The following is a 25,973-nucleotide window of genomic DNA, read 5'->3' as shown; positions in this document are numbered from 1 at the left end:
CTCATTATTAAGGGAAGACAAAGAATTGTAGAAATATCTGGATTAGAACCTGTAATAATTTATGTTCCTGTATCTCAAAAGTACTTAGATTGGTTGTTAGCCAGTTCTCTGGAGTTTCAGATCGCAATCTCTGATTTTTTAGAACACGTTACAAATAGCTATCTGTCCGATAGATTATTGTCACTGTTGGCTAATCAACAGTTTGAAGAAATGCCTATGCGATCGGAGACCCCAGTGAATGGGATGACAGTCTTTACCGACGCAGGACGCAAATCCCGTTGTTCGTGAGTCTGATAGTCACGTGTTTGATATGCCAGGTTCAGGCGTGGTTTTCCGTTCAACCAAGAAAAAATATCTGGGTTACACTAGCCAATCAAACGGGCCAAGGCCATCTTTGCTTATCTATATCCACTGCTGAGAATCTGTTTACAACATGCTTAGTTGGTCTGCCCTTAGGGGACTATGATTCGACAATGGTGGTAAAGACGACCACCCCTGATCTAACCTTGTTTTTAAAAAATAACAAACATCTCTGCAGCTATGGATAAGTGGGACGGATGGATGACACACGGACCACAGGAGTTGTTGGAACCGCAGGAGTTGGGTATTTTAGGATGCATTACAGCCCCTACCTGTTTATATTTTAATTATACAGGACAGGACGATACCAGGTCACAGGATGTAAACCCCACGTTAGCCGTTTTTCAGAATGCTACCAATTGGTGTAATTATACAACGAGCAACATCTCGCGCTCTACTATTGTCCCAATGAGACTCCCTAAAGGAATATTCTTGATTTGTGGTGATCGTGCATGGCAAGGTGTTCCCTCCCGTTTGAGAGGTGGTCCTTACACATTGGGGCACCTAACATTGTTAACTCCCAACACTTCTATGATATTGAACCTTACCCAACGGCATAGAATAAGACGACAGATTTGAAAATATCAGGAAGAGTGCAATGACCAACTGGATTTTTGGACTGCGGACAAAACCATACTAACCTCTTTCCTTGCCCCTGGGGTCGCTGCTGCCCAAGGCTTAACCACTTTAAATAAATTGGGATGTTGGCTAGCGAAACAAACCAATGCTACTTCTGCAACACTCAGTGCTTTGTTAATGGAAACTGACTCAATAAGGCATGCGACATTGCAAAATAGGGCAGCTATCGACTTCCTACTTTTGGCCCAAGGGCACGGGTGTGAGGAGTTTGATGGCATGTGTTGTATGAATTTAACAGATACATCACAGTTGGTAACTCAACAATTACAAAAACCGAAGGACTTAATGGACAGGTTACAGACAAGTTCACTAAACCTCGAATCATAGCTGTCAAGTTTGGGCCTAAGTGGATGTTACAAGACTTAATAAAAGGGGCAGTTGTTATAGTACTTGTTATCTTAATACTAATGCTTATTGTACCATGTTTATTGCATTGTCTACAAGGAATGGTTCAAAAGGTAGTAAAGAATGCTTGGCTAGCTAATAACTCCAACGAGTATCTTACACACCCAATGAATGAGCTTTGTTAGATAATCACGCTCAAAACAAAAAGGGGGAGAGGCTACCACATTACCCTAAGAACGTTTGAATAAAGCCTTATATGTGTTAAATTATTTGCGGAAGGAGAAAGGACCTTTTCAACTGCTAACCAGGGGACGAGGTTGATGGTGGTGGCTGTTTTACCCATGGTTTTACCCACTTTGCAGGTGCCTCGAAGTGGGTGAGGCCATGGGTGCGGCAGTTGCCATCGTCATCGTTGGACACATCATGACACTATCAGGTGTCATCGCAATCTGGATGCCACCTCAGTCAAAAGAAAATGTAGGGGTAAATCACACTGAAATTTGCGGTATCATGAGATGAACGTGGAAAGCTTTTGAGGCAAAGTGTTCTATAACTACAAATGCTTTGGTAAGATATAATATTGGTCTTCATAGCCTTATACAAGTACCTTTTTTCTATCACTAGGAGTAGTTTATATCACTAGAAGTAGTACAGCTAGAATTGTTTTGCTTTGTAATATTCTGCTATTGACTTAAGCATAAGTTGATATGTGACTGCTGAGTTATGAAAAAATGCCGTGTGAACAAAGCCTACGAACCAATAGACAGGATGGCTGTGGCGCGTGCAGCACGTCTGGCCAGCGGGCGCATACGCCATAGGCTCCCTGTGTTAAAAGGTGACAACTGAGGTGAATTCCGACACTCGCTGGCCACGTGTGTCGAAACTCGTTCTTCTACAAATGTGTAATACCGGGATTTCCTGAAGGGCAGTGGGCCGGTGTACGGCAAGGCCACCATTGCCTCCGTGGGGACGCCCACGTAAAGCTGGCACCTACCAACTGCTGGGCTGAGTTCGCGGCACAGGACGATACAAGAATGTACAGAGAGTCCATCTTTCTCACAGTCCTTGGGTTGCGAATGATCCATCAGGTTTTGTTTATACAAAAACAAAAAGGGGGAGATGTTGGGATCACTCTGCACGGCTCGACCTTAAGGAGAAGGAGCTGCAGCATTGAGAAGCTGGTAAACAGCTAGATATCTGCACGGCTCAGCCTTGAGAAGAGGGAGCTGTGGCATTGGGAAGCTGGTAAACAGCTGGACATCTGCAGGGCTCGGCCTTGAGGAGAAGGAGCTGTGGTAAACAGCTAAGAAGAAGCACTGTATAAGAAAAACAGGATGGAACCCGGACCACATAGCAGTAACCGCAAGTAGGAGGAGTATGATAATGCAATCTTTAGGGCTAAGCCAATGATTGTAAGACAAGTATGCATAAGGTAGAACTTAGTGTATAAATATGTGTAAGGTTTTGCAATAAAGTTGAAGCTTGCCTTATCACTCATATTGAGTCGACTGCTTGCCTTCCCTCGCTCGTCGCAAGTACCCTTAAATATCTTCATCAATGACACAGACAGTGGGATCAAGTGCACCCTTCAGGAAGTTTGCAGATGACGCCAAGCTGAGTGGTGCAGTTCACACACTTGAGGGATGGGATGCCATCCAGAGGAACGTGGACAAGCTCAAGGAATGTATCCGTGTGAATCTCATGAGGTTGAACAAAGCCAAGTGCAGGGCCCTGCACCTGGGTCAGGGCAACCCCCACTATCAATACAGGCTGGGGATGAAGGGATTGAGAGCAGCCCTGCCAAAAAGGACTTGGGGGTACCGGTGGTGAAAAGCTGAACATGAGCAGGCTGCTCGCAGTCCAGAAGACCAATCGTATCATGGGCTGGATCAAAAGAAGTGTGGCCAGCAGGTTGAAGGGGGTGATTCTACCATTCCACTCTGGTGAGACCCCACCTGGAATACTGCATCCAGCCCTGGAGCCCTCAGCACAGGAAAGACATGGACCTGTTGGAGCAGGTCCAGAGGTGGGCCACAGAAATGATCAGAGGGATGGAGCACTTGTCCTATGAAGAAAGCCCAAGAGAGTTGGGGTAGTTCAGCATGGAGAAGAGAAGGCTCTGAGGAGACCTTATTGCAGCCTTTCAGTACTTAGCGGGGGGTTACAAGAACAATGGAGACAGACTTTTTAGCAGGGCCTGTTGTGATAGGACAACTGGTAATGGTTTTAAACTAAAAGAGGGTACATTTCAACTCAATGTAAGGAAGAAGTTTTTCACAATGAGGGTGGCGATACACTGGAACAGGTTGTCCAGAGAGGTGGTAGATGCCCCATCCCTGGCAACATTCAAGGTCAGGTTGGATGGGGCTCTGAGGACCCTGATCTAATTGAAGATGTCCCTGCTCATTGCAGGGGGTTGGACTAGATGACCTGTAAAGGTCCCTTCCAACCCAAAGATTCTATGAGTCAAGTTAATAAAAGAAAGAAATGACCTAGAAGAACAGAAATGCCATAGACAGCAGAGAACCACAAAATAAACATTTCTTTCTGGTGACAAAAAAATGAATCCAGCAGTGTATTTCTGAATGCATTTCATGGACTCTCTGAAGTCAAAATGTATGAAACTACTAAATTTTTAGTTTCTTTGCCTACTAAAAGAGCACCTCTCCTGAGTCAGGCAATGCTCATTCATTCTTTTATCACCATTAAAACTGTGTGGTCTAAACTGGTTACTGGTTTCAGCAAGGGGCAAGATGAAAAGGAGGAAGGTTTGAAAGCAAACCAGGTTTGTTTTGTTTTTTTTTTTCCTCCCCTCTCCAAACAGTAATGTGGTATCTAAAATTCCCACTAGAACTAGAATTCCCACTGTTCTACTTATTCTATGCCTGAGCTTATGCATTTCTCAGACTAAATATTTTCCCAGGTTTTCTTGTACTCACATAGTTATTGATCTGTATTTGCTAGTGGTATATATGGGTGATTAGCTGTAGTGCCTGTTATTCATGGTTACATGTGTAGCAAGTTTTTTTTTTTTTTCCTTCTCCCTCTACACATTATCCTAACTTCCTCTTTCCTTTCCAAGCAACAAGTTTTCCACCAACAGGTCAGGTCTGGTCTGGTCTTTTGAAGTGTAGTGTTTCTCAGCCAAAAGGATGACTTGTTCCTTATCGATCCATGGTTCAACAGGAGGAGTGTTTAAGTACCGTATGTCTGATTGAGGTTGACCATTCCTACAGTTCTCAGAAAAACAGACTGCATTGTCAGGAAATAAACCCAGCCAAGCAACCACTGAAGCTGTTCTCACATCACTGTGATCCAAGAAAAACTTTTTGATCCTTACCTGTTCTTTTGGACAGCTTCTAGTACGAGGAAGTGCTGCCCTTACAACCACTGCTGTGCTGCAACAGAAAACAGCATGTTTCAAGGATATCATTAATACTTATCATGCATCTTGGAAGTGAAAGACTGAAAAACAAAGCCCATTGTGACCTTTTTTTATTTTAAAATCTGACTTTATTTAAAGATTGGCTGGTTTGTCCAATTTGAACATGAAGGGTGATGTCTCAAAAATAGAGAGGGAGGCAGATTAGTAAGGCCACTTTTCAATGGACTGGTTAGTACCCCAATAAACACCTCTGTCACTTTGCATCTGCTGTAGTTATGTGCTCTTATTACTGCTCCTTCAGGCTTGTTGAAAAGATCTTGAACAAAGCTCAACCCACCTGTCACTAGGGCCCATGGTGAAGACCTGCTAGTTGGTAAGAGCTACAGCTTAAGCTAGTGGAATTTTACTGGCTATCCTTTAGTTGTTAGATCATCTTAAATTTGTAAAAGACCAAAAACTCAAAGCACAAAAGGGCCAAACTCCACATTACAATATGACTAAAATCTACTGTCCAATGGCATTAGCAAAAGTAACATGAACTATTTCACATGGCAAAACTGCCTTCCTTACTCAAAGCAGTAGCACTTTAAAGAGGCATGTTCTATTTCCTGAATGTATTCTGTGGTTCAGAAATCAGTATTGGCATAGCATCAGTGCTTAGCAGAGTTGTGGAGCTTTGCTTGTGTGGCATACTTTTTTTTCTTTTAACAAATGCATAGGTTAAATACAAGTTATTAGGCTGAATATGGAAAGTAAACAGCTGAAAACTTGTAGCCTAACGTGCAAGCAATCAGAATAGGTGAGCAAATGGTCCTGTCTAGCCTCAATTTCTCTGACTATGGAAATTATAATTTGCTTTTTTCTAAGCCCACTTTCTGCTGTGTATTCTTTTACTCTGCTTCTGTCATTGTGAGCAGCAATTTACCAGACTGTACTGCAGGACAATTCTCCCCTGTGATAAGGCAAAACATACTGAATTTCAGGAAGGCTACTGAAACTTAGACAAAGCAAGTAGGAGGGCATTAACAAAGAGCAGGCTGACAGCCATCAGGTTTCACTATGAAGAAACAACTGGCTGTTCAAAACCCCAGCATACAGAAATCCATCAGAGGATGGGGTTACTGATTGTGATGAGTGTTTTCTTTGCATGATTGGACTAAACACAGCTTTATCTCTACTTTTTTGTTAATCAAGCCACACAGCTTGGGATTTGAACAAACAGCATTTCTGAAATTGAAACTTCCACCTTTCTAATGTAAGATTAAATTCTCATGGGAATTTACAGAGCAGATCTCTTCCTCTCTGTATGCAGAAATGAAACTGGGGAATGGTCATGTCCTTCCAGATTCAAACAGTCTCATCCAGCCTCTGCAAAAGACATGATAATTTAGATTTCATGGTGTGTACAGAGCTTGTCCAGACATTCAGGAACAGTGCAGACTGCAATGCTGCAAAGGGTCAGGGAACAGCACAGCAGCTTCATATAAAACCAGCTGGTCATGGCATAGAAACTCCAGCACTAACATTAACATGACATCAGCCTGTGGCCTCTGAGAGCACACACAGCCCTGTCTAAAGGAGCCAGCTTCTGTGCAGAGCAACCTCCAAAGAAGTTGAAAGAAAACAAGCTGACTTGTGAGCTCTGTGGGATTCTCAGCACAGATATCAGGACAGGTCATGCATGACAGAAAACGTTTCTCCTGCCCATGGTTGCATGGCTTTATGCATGGGTATAGGCAGGAAAAGGAGAGCCCTTCATAGTTGGTAATTGGGAACTCTCCCCTGACAAATCCAGTGCAGTGATGTGCACCAATTCCTGCAACAGCTCCGTACCTCAAGCTGTGCAGCACTACTAGCTGAAGTCTCAGAAATGCCTGGCAACTGAGGCAAGATACTTCAGCATTTCAGTGCTTTCAGCTAGGGCTGCTCACAGATCCCTGCTCTGCACTGAAACAGGGAGTTTTACAGTTTAAGCACAGCAAACCAAAGCCAAATTGCTTAATACAAGGCTCTGTACCAGTTCGACTAAGTGGATTACATACTTGTTTGCACAGGGCTTGATGTACTCATTACCCCACATCAAGAGCTGAGTGTATGAACTGTAATACTCAATTGTCTGATCCTTGTCCATTTCCAATGCAGGCTGTGAACAAAAAGCATTTTGCAGCATGGACAGTTTCTAGGGGCTTCTGTTGCCTACCACAAAAGAAAGGACACAAGTCTGACTTGTGTCAGTTAATGCACTAGAGTTAATGCTACTTTCTGAAAAGCCTTTAATCTGTATCATATATTCTTATTCATGTTCTACTTTTCAACACATAGCTTCACGTACAAGAGGACAGGTAAATTTTGTGGAGTAGTCTCCAGCTCTGCAGTGCCTTGTTTGCTACCAGCCAAATCTTGGGCCATACCCAGGCAGCACCATAATTAACTGTTTTGAAGCATAAAATTGTTTAAAGTAGAAACTAAGTAATAACCTCGATTATGAAGAAGTATGTCCATCTACTGTTAACAATCTCTTCCAGTACCAAAAAAGCTAGCACTTACTAGTCTGGGATCTTGATACTGCATTATTTCCTGCCACCTTGAATGTCCCACAGACACAGTACAAACTCACTCCTCAGGGAGCACTGGCTGTGCTAGAGTTGCTGCTTACCTTAGTCCTTGACCCTTCAGGGAAAGAAAGTGGCCCTGAAGAAGTCTCAAGTCTGACTACTTAAAGATGTCCTACACTTTACAGAAAATTTTTTGTTTTCTAGAGTATGCACGTGAGGGAAGTATTTATACCAGGCCAGGCTCCTTGGAGCCTACCCAGGAACTGTTACTATTACACAGTAGTAACGGTTACTACTACACATGAAATCAGTCCTGTGCTGAAGCATAATCTGCAGGCTTTCTTCCACCTGGAACTATAACCAGAAATGATACCCACAGCTGCATGAGCATATGGCAAGAGCAAGTGAGGGGAGCTCCCTTGTTCTTCTGTACTGCCTGCATTTTTTTTCTTCTGTAAGAGGGGGAACACCAAGGTTAATTAGCAGCACTTAGGTAATACTTTAACAGGCTTTAGGATACTTAGGAAAGCATCCTAATTCACCAGGAAGGGAAAAGCAGAATGCATAATGCATGTAACAAATTCCAAAAGATTGTATGACCTGTTCCCCTTAAAAGGCATCAATCACATCAATATCACTTTTCAGATAGAGAGCTTTCTCTCTCTACAGATAACAGACCTAATAACATAGCCGTAACAGTGAGTTTCACAGAAAGTACATGAGATGTTGATAGTGCACACAGCTGGGGAAAGGATACTGGAGCTGGGGAAAGGATACTGGAGCTGGGGAAAGGATACTGGAGCTGGGGAAAGGATACTGGAGCTGGGGAAAGGATACTGGAGCTGGGGAAAGGATACTGGAGCTGGGGAAAGGAGTTTGCTTTCCAGTATGACTTTGCCCAAAGTTGAAAGGCAACAGTCTATTCATCTTGCTGGAAAGTGATTGAGATAAATACGTCAATTATGGGGCGCAGGTGCCAAGGTATATGGCACAGCCAGATAGCATTGTATATTTGTATTCCTTATTCAGCTCTGACTTAAGTACTGCTGCTCCAGAACAAACTTCTGGTCTTTGAACACAGCCCTGAAGTAATTGTGTACCAGGCTGCCTCCACTTGCAGAGACAAGGAAGAGAAAGACAGCAGGAGCACTGTGCAAAAACACCTTGGACACTCCTCTGGGCCTTGTGTCTTTTTATGCCACGAGGGCTCCCAGCAGGCTGGGAAGGTTGTTTTCAACCCAAAGTGGTGTCACCTCCTGCTGGGAAGAAGTCTACAGAAAGAGCAGAGCATTGGCAATGATAACCTAAGTTAGCACCTGCAAGAAGAGAGGTGAGAAACTCTTACGCTCAACTTTGACACTCACTGTTGTGAGAAGAATGGAGCTTCAGCCCTGAATGTAGTCCCCACCGCAAATAAGGGACTTCTCACCCTCCCTTCTACGTGTTCCATATTTATCCATGTCCTCCTGTTGGTCAGATGACATCTATTTCGGAATAAATCCCTATAAGCCTGCAACTAACTAATAATCGGGAGCAATTTAGTTCCCTGCAGTAGTAAGTGAGGTATTTGCTTAAGGATAGAAGCTGAACCATGTTTAAACCGATTTTAAGTCTGTGCCTACTTCTTTGACAAACTGTGTTGATCTCAACTTGCAGACAAGACAGAGCTTGCTACTTCGTTTATATATACACCTTCTAAAGCTGAAAAAGCCACCTCTAATGTAAGCTTGTACTCAGCTAAGTCTGATCTCAGTCCTGTTGCCTATGCACAGACATTTATCACAGATCATGGCCTTTGAAGGCTCTACAGAAAAGCTGCAAACAGAAATTGCAAGTGATGGGAAAATAATACACTTGGCAAGAGTCTTGTAGGTGAAATATTGCCTAAGCTTAACACATATCTGTATATTTAAGGACAGCAGAGAAAAAGTCCTCTACCATGAAAAGAGACACACAATGCCAGGGCCTGAAGTGAGTAATTACACTGCTTTAACACAAAGCAGTAACTGAAATCTGATCCTGACTAGTTGCTTAGCACATCCCAGTTTTGCTGATAAACAACTGGAGCTGAATAGCATTCAAGCCCAGCCCAGCCCTCCATGGATATTTAACATTACCCCTTTATTCATAATCTGCTGGTAAACTTTGTTCACTAGCTTCAGATAAATTGTTAATTAAAAGAAAGCCTTCATGCAGTCTCAAACATCTCTACAGAATAATTCAATAGTCACGCTTTGCTGGGTAGGTTGTTAACAGCCACTCCTCTGTTAAGGCAGCAGGGAGGCATGTCCCTTCACAGGGATGCAAAGTGCAGTAGGAAGTTATGTAGGCATTACACATCCCCATGCAGGCCCTTTTGGGTCCTTGGACTATACATTAGTAGCCACCTCCTGGACATCGGTTTACCCTGGCATCTCCACAGAAGAAAAAAGATCGGGTAGTGATTTTAGATTTGCACATCTCCCCAAAAGTTGAAAACTAATGCAACACGTAAACAGTGAAGAGAGACTGATGATATTGGTCTTTTGCGAGACAGAAAACAGTGCTGCTAGGAGAGAAGCACTACCCATAAAAAGAAATATATATCAACACTGCCTCAGTGACACTCAAGTTGCACACATCGCAGCATCACAACTGAGAGAAGAGGCAGACAATGCTTCCGAAGTATATAAACATGCCACCCCAACATGGTCCATAAATTTATGGACGTATCTGAACTGGGACGTTAAAAGGGGATTTTGATCTTGAAATACATACTGCCAAATGGAGCACAGAGTAGATGCTATCATCCTTGTACCTGTAGTAACTGCCACAGGAATAAAGTCCATCAGAAGGTCTCAGTCTGCCTCCCCAAAAGTGAATCACTACTAAACTTTCCTCTCTGCAAAAGGAAAGGAGATGGTAACACACAGATCTGATGCCAGAATCCAAGCATTACCACCCACTAGATGCTTTTTCTGCCACACTCCAATTACTCCAAAACATACTTGGAAAGACTAAGAGATAAATGGGTCAATATGGACTAGTAAAGAGAGGTAAATTAGAAAAACTTGCTATTTTAGCATCATCCTCTCTACAGAGGGGCACAAAGCAAAGGCAGATAGGTCTAGAGCACATTTAGTTAGGAAGTTACCATGTCTTATTTCAGTAAGACTGAATAACTCATCCACGCTTTAGAAAACTTCCATTCTTACCCTCAGCAGTGAATAGTGATACAGTCACATGAAGAGGTATACAGAAACATAACAGAAGAGAGACCAGCTCAAAACACCGTTCCCCTCAGTAACCATACCCACAAATAAGACAAAGACATCTGTTCAGCAGAGGGATCTGGTTCTCTTTTTGGTAATACCTTTTAACTTAAACAGCTGCGTTCGAGTCAAATAATGAAGATGGTCACAAAAAATAAAGGATGTATTTTTCTCCAAAGATCAAAACCGTATGTAACATAAGACATTCATATCAGAGAAGTTCAGTGTCCAGAAAAAAAAACCTTCCTGCCATATAAAAAAAAAGATACTGCAATTGCTTTACTGCTCAAGAACTTCCTTCCTCAAACTGCTTAATTGTTCTCACAAAGTTTCTTCAGTAACTTGCTTTTAACTACAACGTACAAACAATTATTCTTCACCACCCTCATCTTATCTAAAGCTCTTCTTTTGTTCTGGAGAGTTTTGTCGCATGCTCCTCTATAAATTTGCTCAAATGCTCTAAATCTCTGTCCCCGCCTTCAAACTTAATAGGGTTGTTCTTCTTATCCCTTGGAGCAAAGTAGATAGTGGGGAATCCCTCCACTTTGTAGTGGTCACTCGTCACATCGTTGGCAGTAGCATCCATCTTGGCTATGACTAGATTTTTCTCATTCTTGTATTTTTTGCCTAGCTCAGTATACACCGGTTCTAGTTTCTTGCAGTGTCCACACCATGGGGCATAGAACTCTATGAGAACATCATTCTTTGGATCCATTACTATGGTATCGAAAGTTTTACCCACTACCACTTTCACAAGCCCTTTGTTATTTTTTGGCACTGGCTGGGACTTCACAACAGGCTTCAGTTTTCCTAGAAGGAAGCAAGCCACACACCATTGTTAGAATACAGTAAAAGCAATCCTTACAATCTCCCCCAAGAAGAAAGGGCAGAAGTACATCCTCCCACCAGGGGAAAAAACCATTGCACCAGTAAGTGAATTTATCTCTGCATGAAGCATAGGCTAGCTTGCTGGTGATATTTTAGCACAATAACCTAGTGAAATACAGACAATAATTTGTTTCACAATTCACTAACACTTTTCTCTCTCTTTTTATGGCTGTCCATCCACAATGTATTAGACAGTGATTTATTTTATTAGTCCCAAATATGAATGGTTAACTCACATTTCAAAGCTGCAAGAATAATTTAGGCTTGCCAAACACGCTCAGTGTTAGAATATAGCATTGATCTATGTCCTATATAGTACAGTACAAGCAAAGTTAATGAACTGAGATTTAAAAGGAAAAAGAAAAAGGAATAAACATCCAAACATCCAATAAACATCCAAAAGCTTTAAGCTACAGAGCACTGTGAGGTTGCATGTATGACTTTATTGTATCCACAGCCTCAGGAAAAACTCTTGGAAGGGAAAACAAAGCAAATGGCTTAGAGAATCCTATTTTAGAAACTGTACCTTTTTTGAATGCCAGTACAAACTGCCTGAGTACACCTGAGTCAAACTCTTCTGGCTCCATGGCATATTTCTTGCCACCTTCATCCAGAATGGCGACATTGACATCCTCTCCACTCTCAAGCAGGCCCAAATCTTTTATTTCAGAAGAATAATCTTCCTCATCAGAGACAGCAAACACGTATTCAGGGAAATCTTTGGCCACTTCCAGGACTTTGCCTCTCCAGTACTGGGTAGCTGAAAGAACAGAACACAATAGGATTAGTAATTTCTAGTTACGGCTTGCTTCCTCCCAAAGTGGAGGAACAGTAATCTTAGCTAACTTACCAACACGATAGTCGAAACTAAAGTCTACAGAATAATAGACAACCACTAGGGGACGTTTAGCATATCTTTTAGCATCATTAGAAGGCTTGCGATGACCAACTAGAGGCAAAGCATGTTTTAGCACGTGCTCTTTAATCTCTGATCCATCTGTAGAGTCCTGCTTAAAAAAAATTGGGGAAAAAAAAGCTCAGACAAATGGGTTTAAGTGGCATTTCTGTTACACACTCCTGGAAACTAACATTGACACACACATGAATGAGAAAGAGGGGCATGTTCTAAACAATGCCATCACCTTATTCTTCAAATCCTTGAGCACTAAAGATAATTTAGTATTCTACCCTTAAACTGAATATTGTAATGGTAAATTATTATTTGAATATGTAACCTCTGGGTTTATTTTATAAAACTTTCTCGAAAAGCAATACAATTTCAGGGGACAAACAGGTTGCCTCAAATATCTAGTGGGGTACTTCCAACAGGAAGATGCCAACTGCTCACATATACAAAGAAAGAGAACCTTCAATCTGCACACAAATTTTCTAGCTTTGGACCAGCTACTCACTTTAAGATCCAAAACATGCATCTTGGGCTCATGCTTTGACTGAAATTTTTCTGGCTGCAATACAACCAGTTTTCCTGGAGATGCTTTCAACAGTTTTGCAATCTCGTTGCTGAAGGTATGGTGGAACTTGTAATCTTCTCTTAAACCGTTAGCTGAAAAATTAAGGTTAGGGAGAAGGAAAAGTCATCAAGAAGTGATCTGAGAGCCTCCAACTGAAACCTTGATACTGCACTGTAAGTAAACCCTCTTCTCATTTTCAACGCAACATGGAACAACCCAGAGTCTTGGGGAACAGCTCTCATCCAAGGGTGGGAAGCATTTGAAAATGCATAATTTGAGTAGCACTATTTGAATGCTACTCAATGAGTTATTCTACGTATTCAAAAACCTTGAACAGCTTCCAAAACATATACAGTGAAACAGCTATTTGTTTATCAGTCTCTTACCTCTTGGCTTCCCACCAAATAACAGAAAGTAGAGCTAGAAAGGAACTCACAAGGTCACCTCAATCTATTTGCTTTGGGGCAGCCTGGGAAACAGTTCTGTATCTTGCCATGCTGGAGCAACCAAATCAGCTCCTAACGCAACTATAAATAACAGCAGCCCAGAAGCCAGCATAGTTAGGGCAGAAGAATTGCCTATACTGCCCTCAAGGTTCTGGCAGAAACCAAGACTGGCTGTGAGCAGTTTGATCATGTAAGACACAGGGATTGATTAAAGGGACTGAGCACTTCAAGTGCTTAGCCTCTTCTGTGTGGTAGCAAGTATTGTTAACATGACTCATGTCATGTCAAAAGGGTTTTTAAGAATAAACATTGCCAGGAATGGTTTAGCTAAACTGATCCAGAAGTGGACAATGATTCTTTCTCAAAGGCCACCACCCCAAACAAGTTCATCAGACCCCAGCCTCCAGAACTGTCAGATATGAAACAAGCAATAGCAGATGACAAAGCTAGCAAAGCTTTAAGCCAAGAAGTTGCAATTTCTTCCTCAGCTGGGAATTTTCCTTCCTTTCTAGTTTGCACGTTTTTAGGGACACAGCATGAGAGGAGGTATCTCCTGTGATTGATTGATACTTCAGTTATAGCCTCAAAATCTGGTGTGAGCTTTTTGCCCTGAGTGCAAGTGGAAGTCCAATCTCCTTCCTCTTATTCCTCTCCATCCTCCCCCACTGAACTAAGAGTAGAAATAAAGGATCTCTCCATGCCCAAAGTCCCGGACAGAGTCTCCACAAAACATACATTAATATTTTAAAACATTCTTTACCTGCTTCCTGATAGAGCAGATAGGCTTTGTCATTCTCTCCACTGAAGACACCAATGATGATGGCATCATCCCCATCCCTCAGAAATTCCTGTACCTGCTTGGTAGCCTGAATCTGTTTGGATGGAGGACCAGCCTGTTCAATCATGTAGTCGACAATACCTGTGAGACAAACCCACCCCCAAAAAGTTGCTTAGAACATTTATTGAACTGAAAGGTTCAGGCATTCTCTCTACAACATTGTTTAATACCACACTTCCCATGGGCACCCTTCTTTCTGTGCAGCACTCCCACAGTAACTAAAACACCAAATTAGCAAGACCTCAGTCCAAATTTTTAAAGCTGCAGTTCTGAATATTCTCTTTCAGGTTATTTCAGAAGAGGTGACCAAGCACGAGTTCCACAGATATCAGGTGGTCTTTCAAGTAACTCTCCTTTCTTAAATTCTAGACCCTTCATTGTTTCCCGACCCTGCTACAAGCCGAAGTTCTACTTGGATAGTCTTAAGTCTTCCCTCTTATTAAAACCTAATATTGAGCACTTTGCCAGCCCTTATGGCACATTCCAGTGCAATTAAAGACTGCCCATTTACTTACACTACCACTGCTTCACCATGTGTATTTCACTTACTTTATATAGAAGGGTCTTATAGTACCACCATGAGATGTAACGAAGATTAGAGACAATTTATACTGCTGTCCTATGTAGGTAGGAGAGCACAGTTTTTCAGGTTTCCCGTCACCATTGCTATGATGTTAACAAGTCTGCAAGTCCTATAGATATGTCAAAACATTTGTGGTCAAGCCCTCAGAAAATAAGAAAAGGCAAAAGTTGCAGTACCGTATTTTTCCCGTGGACCACTGTAGTCATAAGGTTTGCCCTTGCGGAAGATTTTCAGAGTTGGGTAGCCAGTAACATCAAACTTCTTTGCAAGCTCAGTTTCAGCAGTGGCATCAACTTTAGCCAGGGGAATAGGTGGTGTGCGCTTGCTGAGCTCCTGGGCAGCCTTCTCGTATTCTGGAGCAAGCCTTTTGCAATGTCCACACCTAGGGAAGGAGAGAGGAGGGCAGTTTTTACAAGCCACGAGTCCTGCTAGGTACCTTCTACCTCCGAATTGGAAGAATGAAGTCTTCCAAGAATGGAGGAAGTAGAAATGGGGTTATTCAACCCACAGAGAAAACTTCAGTCTATGAAGTCTTGTCTCTCCAACCCGAAGCTAGCCTCTATATCTGGCCCTACATTACTATAGGCAGTTTCATTTTTAGAGACCATTTTTATCTAAGGACCAACTCCCTTTGGTTTTCAGTATCTCTCAACATGTTCCCACATTAGTGAGTAAGGAGAATCTTCAGTGAAGTTTTAGAGACCACCCCTTGCTGAGCAACAGATCCAGTCTAGCCTTCAAGTGGTTTGTAATGTGATCCTAGGTCCAGATTACAACTAAGGTACACAAGAGCTACACACATCTGCACAAGGCAAGCCTCTTTAAAAAGAGGCCTAACAACAGAAAACAGGTTCACCAAGTGTGTTCAGGCCAGCTGTGCTAGGAAAATACAGGCAACTGCCTTCTTGCTTACCAGGGAGCATAGAACTCCACCAGGATTATGTCAGCACCATTCACGACGTCATCAAAATTATCCTGGGTCAATACCAAGGTAGCTTCTGGTGGGGGGGTCCAATTGGGGTCAGAAACCTCCTTGACTTTGGCCACAATTGCTGAAATACAGTTCAATAGCCCAATTAGCAAGTTTGCATTATCATATCAAATGCAAGAATTGCTATCCAGAATTTAAAATCAGAGTGGCAAAAGCATGGTCTCGGACCAAAGCTTACATGTCAAGCTTACACAAGAACACTTTCTTAATCAAGCTCCTTTATGCTTTACTTCATTGCTGGTATTGCCAAGAAGGTCGTCTCTTCACCCCATAGAGCATCTTACTTATGCAGAGCAAGATCTGTACTGCAGCACTGTAGCACATAAATTCCATCTCAAAAGAGGCAGAAAAGGTAGTTTTTCCCCTCTGAAATTGGACACATTCATTAAGCAAGAAACAACGGGGTTTATATACAGTCAATATACAGAGCAGATGTTTCTTACTAGCTGATCCTTCAGCAGGCATGAGACTATCTCCTCCTCTAGTCAAGCCCTATGTCTAGAAACCTTCCAACACTACCCACTACCTGCAGATTTGTCCTCTAGCATGAGGACACCTGAGAACACAGGCAAAATTTCAGGCTTCATAATATTATTCTGCTTAAGATAAAGTAACTTGAGATCAAAGTCCTTCAAAGCAGTCACATTAAGAAACAAGATCGTATACTTTCTTGCTTTCTTACAGAGAATTGCAAAGGACTGGTGCTTACCATCTTCCGTCCGAGAACCGTCATAGTCAACAGCTTGGCCTTTTTTCAGGATTTTGATGGTTGGGTAGCCACTGACATCAAAACGACTTGCTAGTGAAGTGGCTGCAGTAGCATCTACTTTGGCAACTGGAATAGGAGGGTCATTTTCCTTCAGAGTTTTGGCTATCTTTTCATACTCAGGAGCAAACTGCTTGCAATGCCCACACCTGTCAGAGGAAGACACAAGTAGATTCATAGATGTATGACCTGCAGGCGTATTTTGCTTTTCTGCATTTCCAAGATGCCTTCTGGCAGATGTTCACAACATCAACGTAAGAATGCTTGTCTTGCTATGTTTTCAGATCATGGAGAGGTAGAGAGTAACTGTAGCAAGAATGCTGTTTGTTCAAAACCCACCTTTTTTTTTTTCCCACTCAAAGCATCCATATATGTTTTATAAAGCCAGTGTAAAAAAATGTAACAATTTCTTTCAAAACAAAATTACAAACCTTGTACTGTGCTTCTCCTTCCTACCTGGCCCCCAAATATGGCATTATTCATACTTCAGCTTCTCCCTAATCTAGGTTCATCTTCTCTACCCAGCACCCTAAAATGAACTAAAGGGAAAAATGAACCAGTAGTTATGCTGACCTAATGAAATCTCACACCCACGACAGTATTGCAGCCCCTGCTCTCTCTGGCCACACCAGAACTCTTTGGGAAGAGCTCTGCTGCAAAAGCTGGCATGACAGAAGATACCAGCATAAGAAAAGCTGAATATAGCTTGACAAGCTGAAGACAAAGCCAGGAAAATGAAGGAAAAAAGAAAAGAGGGGAAGTCATGTGTAGCAGACAGCCTGTACTCCTTGGCCTCTGAACTGGCAGGAGGGGGAATAGAAAAAAGAAAAGAGGTGTTTAGTCTGTGATGACCACACATCTTTCTACCTCGATAAATTAAGCTTCATGTTGTTTTCATGCAGGCAAACTACAGCTGCAGAAATAGTACCTACAGCCAAGCAGGGATGGGATTCTCTGTAATGAGTGGCATTAGTTGAAATGCAGCTCCACCTCAAGCAAGATCATTCTCTCCTCTATTCATAGACTAGAAAAAGACAAATGAGTAAGTTGTCTTTATTTCACTAAGCCACAAAGGAAAAGAGGTTCCGGCTGCAACAGTAACTAAGCAACTTGACTACAAATATATTCTACTCTTGTTCCCCACCCCCTGCCCTTAACCATTCCTATTGTTTTTCTCTGTAAGAATGCAAGGTGAGAAACTCTGGCCTAAATTATTTGTCTCAGTTGTATACAGGTAAATACACTGTAGCTTCCCTGAGCACACTAGTGTTAACTTTGTGTACCCTGGTATGCCAGCAGAATTACCATCATTAGGTAGATGCATGAAGCACTGTTTAAATTGGTAATACAAACAAACAATGTCCTTACACCACACCCTTCTGGCAAGGCCAGAGATTTGAATTTGAGAAGGAAAACTTTCTAGCAATTCCCCTGCTAGTGAAGTCTCCTCCTTTCCTCCATTTAGCTGAGCAAGTACAGAAGTTCTCAGTGGGCCAGCACAAGGACATGATAGCAGGCTGTGAGACCACACCACATAACTTTTCCAGTGCTCGCTGGGACTTGTCTCTGTTCCCTGACAGACACAGAGTAGGGCTGTGCTTCCCTTGGCAAGGGATTCCTCAGCATGACCCACATCTGTGGAGAAAGAGCTTGCTGCTGTCTGTCACATGGTACAGGGGCAGGTAAAAGGGTACCTCCACACCACCAGAACCATCTCCTACCCTGGACTATGGCAGAGTCCAGTGCTTCTCCTGCAGGCAACCTACTCCTACGTCACCCTTAAAACTGCAACCCAAGTTCACTTTGTAGGAGTTTGGCCTGCCAAAGAAGCCCCCAACAGCCACGCCATCCTGCACTTAAGGAGGTACCATAGGCTGGTACCCACCATGGTGCATAGAACTCCAGCAGCACAGTGTCCTTGTCTGCAGTAAAAGTGTCAAAGTTTGCATCATTCAAGACTAATACACCATTTTCTTCTTTAACTTCAGAATCATCATCATCATCGTTGTCTTCATCATCTTCATCACTGTCATCACCTTTTGTAAGAGATTCTGGAAAAGTAAAAGCAAAAATGCAATACAGATTAGACTGTGTCAAGTTTAACATTAAAATAACCCTACCAGGTTAAAGATGGATTAAGTATATCCTGTGGTTAAAAGTATCAACACAGGTTAGTTCTTGCTCCACATACAATGACAGCTACCTCAGTTTGCAAACATCTTGGACTTTGATGTTTGACCAGTCCCACTTAATTTCTGTCCATGCTATGCCAGCTAACAATATCAATATCCAGGGAAGTGTCAACACATATTTCACTCTTCAGTGCAAACTAACAAAATGGACACAACAAGAATTAATGCATACAGACCTACGTGACAGTTGCTACCAAGGTCCGTTGGCTATCTTGTTGAAACGTGGTAAGCAAGGCACCAGACATGTTTTGCTAGGCAAGAAGGGCACACAGATGATACCTAATTTTTCCAACCACAAGTTGCTGTGCTTGAAGGACAGCTGTTTTGCTGCTTGATGGAGGGCTTCTGTTTGAATTCAGGTATCTTGTACCAGAAAAGCAGATGTAATCTGTTGCAATACCAACGCTTCCCTGTCTTACTCACTACACCTGTAACAGCACAACTGCTATGCTCTGCCTGTCTGAAGGTCTAATAAACAGACAGGCTTGCTATAAGCTCAAATGCTACCACTTCACTACTACCAAGGTGGTTTAGAGGCAGCACATCAAAATTATGCTTCTGTTCCTGACTGCTCAAATCCCATCCCCACCACCTCAACATATATTGCTTTCAGCTACAGCAATGTTTCAGGTCTGCAATTCATTGAAGATATTTTCTACCCACAGCAACATCACTCTGTTCTGGATCAGCACTAGGCTGCAGAGTGAGCGTAAAAACAAATAAGCAAGTGACCATTACAGGAGTCCCATGAAAACCCACTCCTATGCATTTGGCAAATGCAAGGTACTCTTCTAAAACAAATGGAGTGAAAACGTCTTTCAAAGAACTTCTGGGGAAGCCTTTGATTTAAGAAGACCAAAACTGCTGGTCCAGAACAGGCCTTTCAAGGAGAAAGCAGATTTGCTAAATTACCAAAGCAAGAGTTAACACATGAAATCTGAAGCCAGGACATTTCAACTGATCCAGTCTTTGTTGGCTAGGAATCTGAGATGGTTTCTTTAATATTTGATCTTTCACATGTTCCTTTATTTTTTTTTTTTAAACGGCTATAATTCGAGGCAGGCGGACCTTCCTGAATGACTTTTAAAGGAATTTCAGTCACAGAACAAGTAATGAAAATACCTCATCCCAAATGAAAATGGTGCAACAATGAAGCTAAGGCCCTTTCAACCACTGGAAGTCCCAGGATTAAAAAACAAAAAAACACGGGAAGAAAGAGAGATTAAGGTTTCTCATTCAAAAACTATTCTCTACTTATCTTTAATTGGCTTTTGACTAAGCTGACAGGAGTTACTGCAGTAGGACAGAAAATCATGTACATGTAAGTTACCTGTTCAGGACAAGAATTCTGATTTCACCTAGAACTTGGAAGTTAAGACTGATAAAATACATAGTATCCACATATGAGAAAGTGATAAAAACAATTCTCAGACCAATGGCAGACCATAGACAAAATTATGCAGTTAAATTGCAATAGACATTTTTCTGTTAGAAGAAGGTATTTAAAATAATAAGCCTATATGGTCTCAGAAAACAATATGTACCCCTGAAGAAAATGTGTTAACTTTAACTAGAAAGCAACTTTATATACCACCAAAATATTAAAGCTTCTGATGAGGGGAGATACCACAGGAGATCGTTTATCACACAACAGTAGTCACCTGGATTAAGTTTCTTTAACAACTACTACTATTTATTTTGATCTACAAAGCAGCTAAAAACACTATTTGCAAGTGGACAGTGCCTCCTGTGTTGCTGCCTCTAAGCACTTGCTGTGAAAGTGCTGAACTGTCAAACTGCCTTGAAATGAATCTACAGCAGTCATATAGCTACAGGACTGCCCTGGTGGAAAACCTAGTTGTCAGGGAGATTCAGCAGTCAAAACTTCTGCTTACAGGTGTGCCCAGCAGTTTTGATGGCTGTATTTCACCACAGGGTGTTCATGGTTAGTCTGTGTCTGAATTCCCAGTGTGCTGTGCAATGCCCATTGTTTTTCCAAGCAAATCACTTCAGACTTGATTTTTCCTGACACAAAGGAAGTTGAGCAAAACTGGCCAGACAATTCTGCTCATGCATTTCTAAAACTAACCACCAGGTTGCAACTCTTGTTCCTCCTTACTACACTAACTACATGCCCCCCCAAAAGAGAAAAAGACTACTGCAGCTACTGTGGCATAGGCTCATGGTTTAGAAAGCTGGGAACAAAGTAGCACCTACAAAAACATCCTACACAAGCAGAAAATGTTAAACCACTACATCTAACATTCATCCATCACTGACATTATTCTGTATCTTTCACTGCAAGTGTCTGTATAGCCTGCCAATATAAAACCTCCTTGACAGTGATACATGGCATTATACACACCCAATTCTTCCTCCTCGGAGATGGAGGCAGAACAGTAGCACCTAACACCAGGACTCCAGGTTTTTCCCTACTGGCTTACAGAGGGCATTCATTTAAAAAAAAAAAAAAAAAAAAGAGTTAACCACCACACCTAAAAATTTCTCCTTTGAGTGCAAACTCACCCTCTGTAGTCTTCAGCTTAACCGATACCGAGGTTTATCACAGCTACTTCTAATGCTCCCTTTAGCGTTGGGACTGTAAGACCTGCTTCAAGGACCTGACCGAGTACTGGAGAAGTGGGACTTTTCTCATTAAGAGCAAGAAATTTGACTCTGCATTAACGATTTACCATTTGAAGAGAACAGATGCAGAACAAGTCTAACTGTGACACCTGAAATGGCAGAAATAGCTAATAAATATTTGCTTAAAACAGCTCACAAAAATAAAATAGCTGCATCCAAACTGAAATGTCTTTGTTTCTTAAAAGAAAAGCAAAGCAGGTGGACAAACCAACAAGTGACAGTTGTCACTAAAACCTGTCCTCTAGTAAAATACAGACCATTCCCTTTTACTGCAACAAATCATTTCCACAAATTTCACCACATTATTACACAAGTGAAAAAAACATGATGAAGGTAACACTCATTAAGATTTCAGGTACATGATGCTGGTTGGTAGGTCTTCTTCAGGTTGACAGCTACTTGGACCAAAATTAATTCTTATAGTGATCTCACTGAACTTTCAGCATTTATTGGAACTCTGGCCTAGTAACTTTTTCTTAAGTAGGATGAATAAAACAGCCGCATCCAGACGTCAATGACTTCTGGATTCTGACTGAAAGTTTCTTTTTGAGGAGGGCACTGCAGTGCCTATTTCTTAATTGGATGAGCTCAGTTTTCAGAAACACAGAAGTCAAGATTTGTAATCTGTTGTCAGGGCATTCAAAAGCCTTTTATGAAAGCAGTCTTCCTCAGTCTTTTCTCTAGTGGATCCTCTACATGATCCCTCCTCTTCCTTCATCAGGATGCAAAGGGTGTAACAGTCATGACCTAGGCTAACCTTGCTGACAGCGTACTTCCCTCACTGCCCTAGTCAAACTTCACTTCCAAAACCATACAGTGCAACGAGCCTGGTTTCATCTGAATTTTTCATCTCCTGAACAATCAATTTACATAAGGTTACTTGCTTATTGCAAAGTAAAGTTGTTCAACTTCATACAGGTCTGCATTTCAAGGTCAAAAATGGAAATCCCTAACTGCATGCATTTTTAAAGCAAAGGCTTGGTAAACCCTAATTCATGATATATATGCAATTTTACGATATGCAATAGAAATAGGAAAATTATTCAAGTTGTGCAATGAATTAGTGTTCAACTTGCACACAGGAGGAAATAACTTTCATGCACCTTCGATCCTGAGAACTCATATAATAAGAACAGCACACATGGGAAACACTGATGAGAACCTGGCCCATGAGAAGATGAGCTACTGCTGTCAGCCACAGGACCCAGGCTTCACTGTCACATCACAGGCATTACTTCATCATTTGAAAGTAGTAGGGGAAATCAGTACTGGGCTTGTCACATGCTACAAAGTGATAACCAAGTGTTCTAGGTAAAAGCAAAGAAACAGACATAATACAGAATCTTCGCATTTCTTCAAGTTTCAGTGCCTGTTCACTAAGCAAGAATTTGCAGGACAGGAGTTCAGGAGACCATCCATAATACGGCCTCCCTGAACACCCTCTACTACTTAACATACAGCAGTGTTAACGTAGGAAATATGCAAGATGTAGGATTTCTCAAAATCCATGCAAAAGACACTTAAAACCAAAAAAGAAGCACCTGCAAACATCTGCCTCTTATGTACAGGCACTAAACTTAGCAAGTCAGAGTAGCTTTGTTTCAGCTAATGTTGGAAAGGAGAAGGCACACATCAGTGAAACTCAAAGACAATGAGAAGAAACACCAAGAAACTAGCAACAAACGGCCTTCCTTCTGGGGAAAAAAATAAACAATCAGTTTGAAACACACAGAATGCACAGATCCCCTGAATTAAGGGGTAAGAAAAAGAGTGCTCTGTCGGATACTGAAATTGCAAATTTACTGGTGATTTAAAAATCAGTAATTGCCAACATGCCTAATTACTAGCTTTTAGTTCCGTGTTTAGAAAAGGCAAGGCAGAGCTGCCGCACAGTGACAGAGAAACAAACAGCATTGCAACAAGCAGGGTTTCCGAGACATCGGCGCCTGCACGGACGGGGATCAGTGCCCTGCCTTTGCGGGCTCAGCCCAGAGGCCCGCGGGAAGCAGCCAGCCGCAGGCCACCAGCCCGGCCCCAGCGGCGCCTCGCAGGGCCCAGGCTCCTCGCAGCCACAGCGACGGGGCCACACACCCACGTCTCGCGGGGGGAAAGCCAAACCGCACATCGCCGGCGGCCAAGTCACCCACGCGCCCAACAGTCGCCGCCGCCAGCCCGTTCCCCACCTCACCCCCACGCAGTCCGCTCCTGCCCGTGCTCATTCCCCAGCCTCCCGCACTCACGTCCATCGTTGTTGTCGTCGTCCTCCTCGGCCGCCGCGCCGCGCACCAGGAAAGCGATATGAGCCAGGCCCAGCAACAGCACAAACACCCACAAGCCACTCAGCCTCATCCTACCACTACTCTCCAGGCCGCGCCGCTCCGGCTCTCACACCACACCGCGCCCCTGAGGGCCGCCGCGCTCCCTGATTGGCTGCTGATCAGTGACGCGCGCGGGGGGCGGCCGCCAATCGCCTCGCGCGCCCCTCCACAGCGACTCTGCCGCGCAAAGCACGGGCGCGCGTCACGAGGGGCTCGAGCGCGGCGCTCCCAGCAGCAGCTACTACGCTGCTCCGGGCTTCACCGCGACGGGGGACGAGCACGACCGATCGAAGCAGAGAGTGTGTGCACGTCCGTGCATAAAATTGGACGCTTGCTTTGACGTTCCTCTCCCCCATTGGCTGTCCGGGAGCCACCAACCGCTGGCTGACACGCGTGTCAGGCGCAGCCGCCCTGGCAGCGGGGGGAGGTGGCTAGGCGGGAGGGAGGCGGGGCTCCCGCCCTTAAGGGCGAGAAGCCACATCGCCCTTCGGGATTGGCGGGCTGCCGTCCAGGGCGCAGGCGGAAGACGGGGCAGAGAAGGCGGGACGGTGACAGCGAGCGGTGGCAGCCTGTGAGGATGCGCCGCGTGCGCGGTGCGAGGAGGGGTCTTCCCCCCCCCCTCCCCCCCGCGCGAGGGCGTGGCCTGGCGTCGGTCTGCCATTTGAGGGTATGGGCAGGGAAAGGAGCTTCCTTACGTCAGGCGCCGGGTGAGGTGGCCTGAGATGGGCCTTTGGTGCTGTAACTGCGGCCCGCTGTCATTGGGGCTCCCGGTGGCGGAGTTCTTGTTATTTAAATAACTTATTACAGTTTACCTAACGTGTTTGATAGTGCCGTCGCGCTTGGAGGCTTCTGTAAGGCTCAGAGGGATTGGGCACAGCTAGCCCATCTGTAATGTAATTAACAACAGTAAGCAAAGGTGCTATAGGCCTTGGGCAGAGTAAGGGTGTGTGCAGTCACCTCTCTGAATGTCTTATGCTTATCTTTTTATTTCAAAAAGCTGTGGTGAAATTGGAGTTGTTTAAGTAGGTTATAAGGGAGCAGTAATTTGCCTAGGTTTTTCCAAGTGTATTGGCCTCCTATTTGTCAACAAACCCACAAACATAAGCAGGCCTTGGAATGGTTGATTCTTGACCTTTCCCTTCCCCACATAGCTATGGCACTTTTTTTTGGGTAATATTTGTATTTCTCTCTTTCGCTTACTGATGGTGACCGTGGGGGGATGTATCAGCATAATTTCTAGCAATGATTGTTCAAATGCTTATGTGGTGAGCATCTAAGATCTAACAGGATAGTGCTAAAAACTGGGCTTTTGGTGCTCAAATTGGCAGTTTGGCCACATACTTGGACAAATCACAGCTGTTCATCAGTTCATGAAAGAATTATTTTGTTTTTAACAAAATTTCTGACCTTTGAATAGATAGTTTGTAAGCATAAAGCACTGTTAAATTCAGTGCACATACTCTAAAGTGGTAGCAGTAGCTTGTGATAGGCAAATATCCTCAAGACCTTGAAGTGCAAGCTTAAAATATGAAAACCACAATTTTAGGGGACTGAGAAGACATTACATTGTTCTGAAAGATGATGCATCTAGGTTGTCATTTGGCATTTGTCAGTGGTCTGTAGAAAATAGGCTGGAAAAAGGCATTCAAAAACTGCCTTGTTCTACATTGCTAAGTTATAGAATGGGAGACAGTGCCTTCCCTCAACTCAGGTGCCAAACAAGTTATTTTGAAAATACAGTGGCTGATACAGTAGCATTTTTGAACTTATCTGTATACCACTACAATCAAGTGAGACCTGATCTGAAACAGGTGAAAGCTATCTTGATCCTGTCAAGATCTTGATCCTGATCCTGCCTGATTTTGGTATCAGTATTAAAAAAACAGAATTTGTTTTGATTATTAGTTTGATTAACATAGATATTCAGTAATTTGATGATAGCACATAATCAGATTGGTAATTCAGTGTTCTGAATCGGAAGAGTATGGAAGGGTTTTATTTGGAGTCTATTCACCGTTTGGTTAACACAACCTTTGATTTGAATATTGTATTGGTGTGTGAAATATGTACTGCCTTCATCATCAGAATTTATGAGAGAAATAGTGGCTACTGTACTCCATTTTGTTCTGATTTAGGTTGGAGATTATCCACCTGACAATGACCTGTCAAGGTAGAGGAGTTCTGTCAGGCCTGTTACTTCATAACTGACATTATCTAGGCCATTGAAAAACACGTTAAAAAAGCTTGCAGAAAAAAATAGGCATGTTTTACATGGGGAAGTAGTGTGAGTATTGCTTT

The 25,973-nt window shown here is 42.9% G+C and overlaps 1 protein-coding gene across 1 annotated transcript; it reads right to left on the bottom strand.

The window, feature by feature from the left end:
- Positions 1 to 10,158: 10,158 nt before the first annotated feature.
- PDIA4 (protein disulfide isomerase family A member 4) lies at positions 10,159 to 23,706 on the bottom strand (the record flags this gene model as incomplete). Its single annotated transcript, XM_081996796.1, has 10 exons — positions 10,159 to 11,345; positions 11,950 to 12,183; positions 12,274 to 12,430; positions 12,836 to 12,987; positions 14,102 to 14,260; positions 14,939 to 15,144; positions 15,676 to 15,814; positions 16,463 to 16,668; positions 18,405 to 18,570; positions 23,598 to 23,706. The coding sequence occupies 10 exons, from the start codon at positions 23,704 to 23,706 to the stop codon at positions 10,930 to 10,932; spliced, it is 1,944 nt and encodes a 647-aa protein (XP_081852922.1). The 3' UTR covers positions 10,159 to 10,929.
- Between the last annotated feature and the right edge of the window lie 2,267 nt (positions 23,707 to 25,973).

This window comes from Phaethon aethereus, assembly GCF_964289735.1.
Source record: "Phaethon aethereus genome assembly, chromosome: 2".
Classification (NCBI taxonomy): Eukaryota; Metazoa; Chordata; class Aves; order Phaethontiformes; family Phaethontidae; genus Phaethon; species Phaethon aethereus.
The sequence above is the reverse complement of the archived record's forward strand: the minus strand, read 5'-3'. Positions and strand labels throughout refer to the sequence as shown.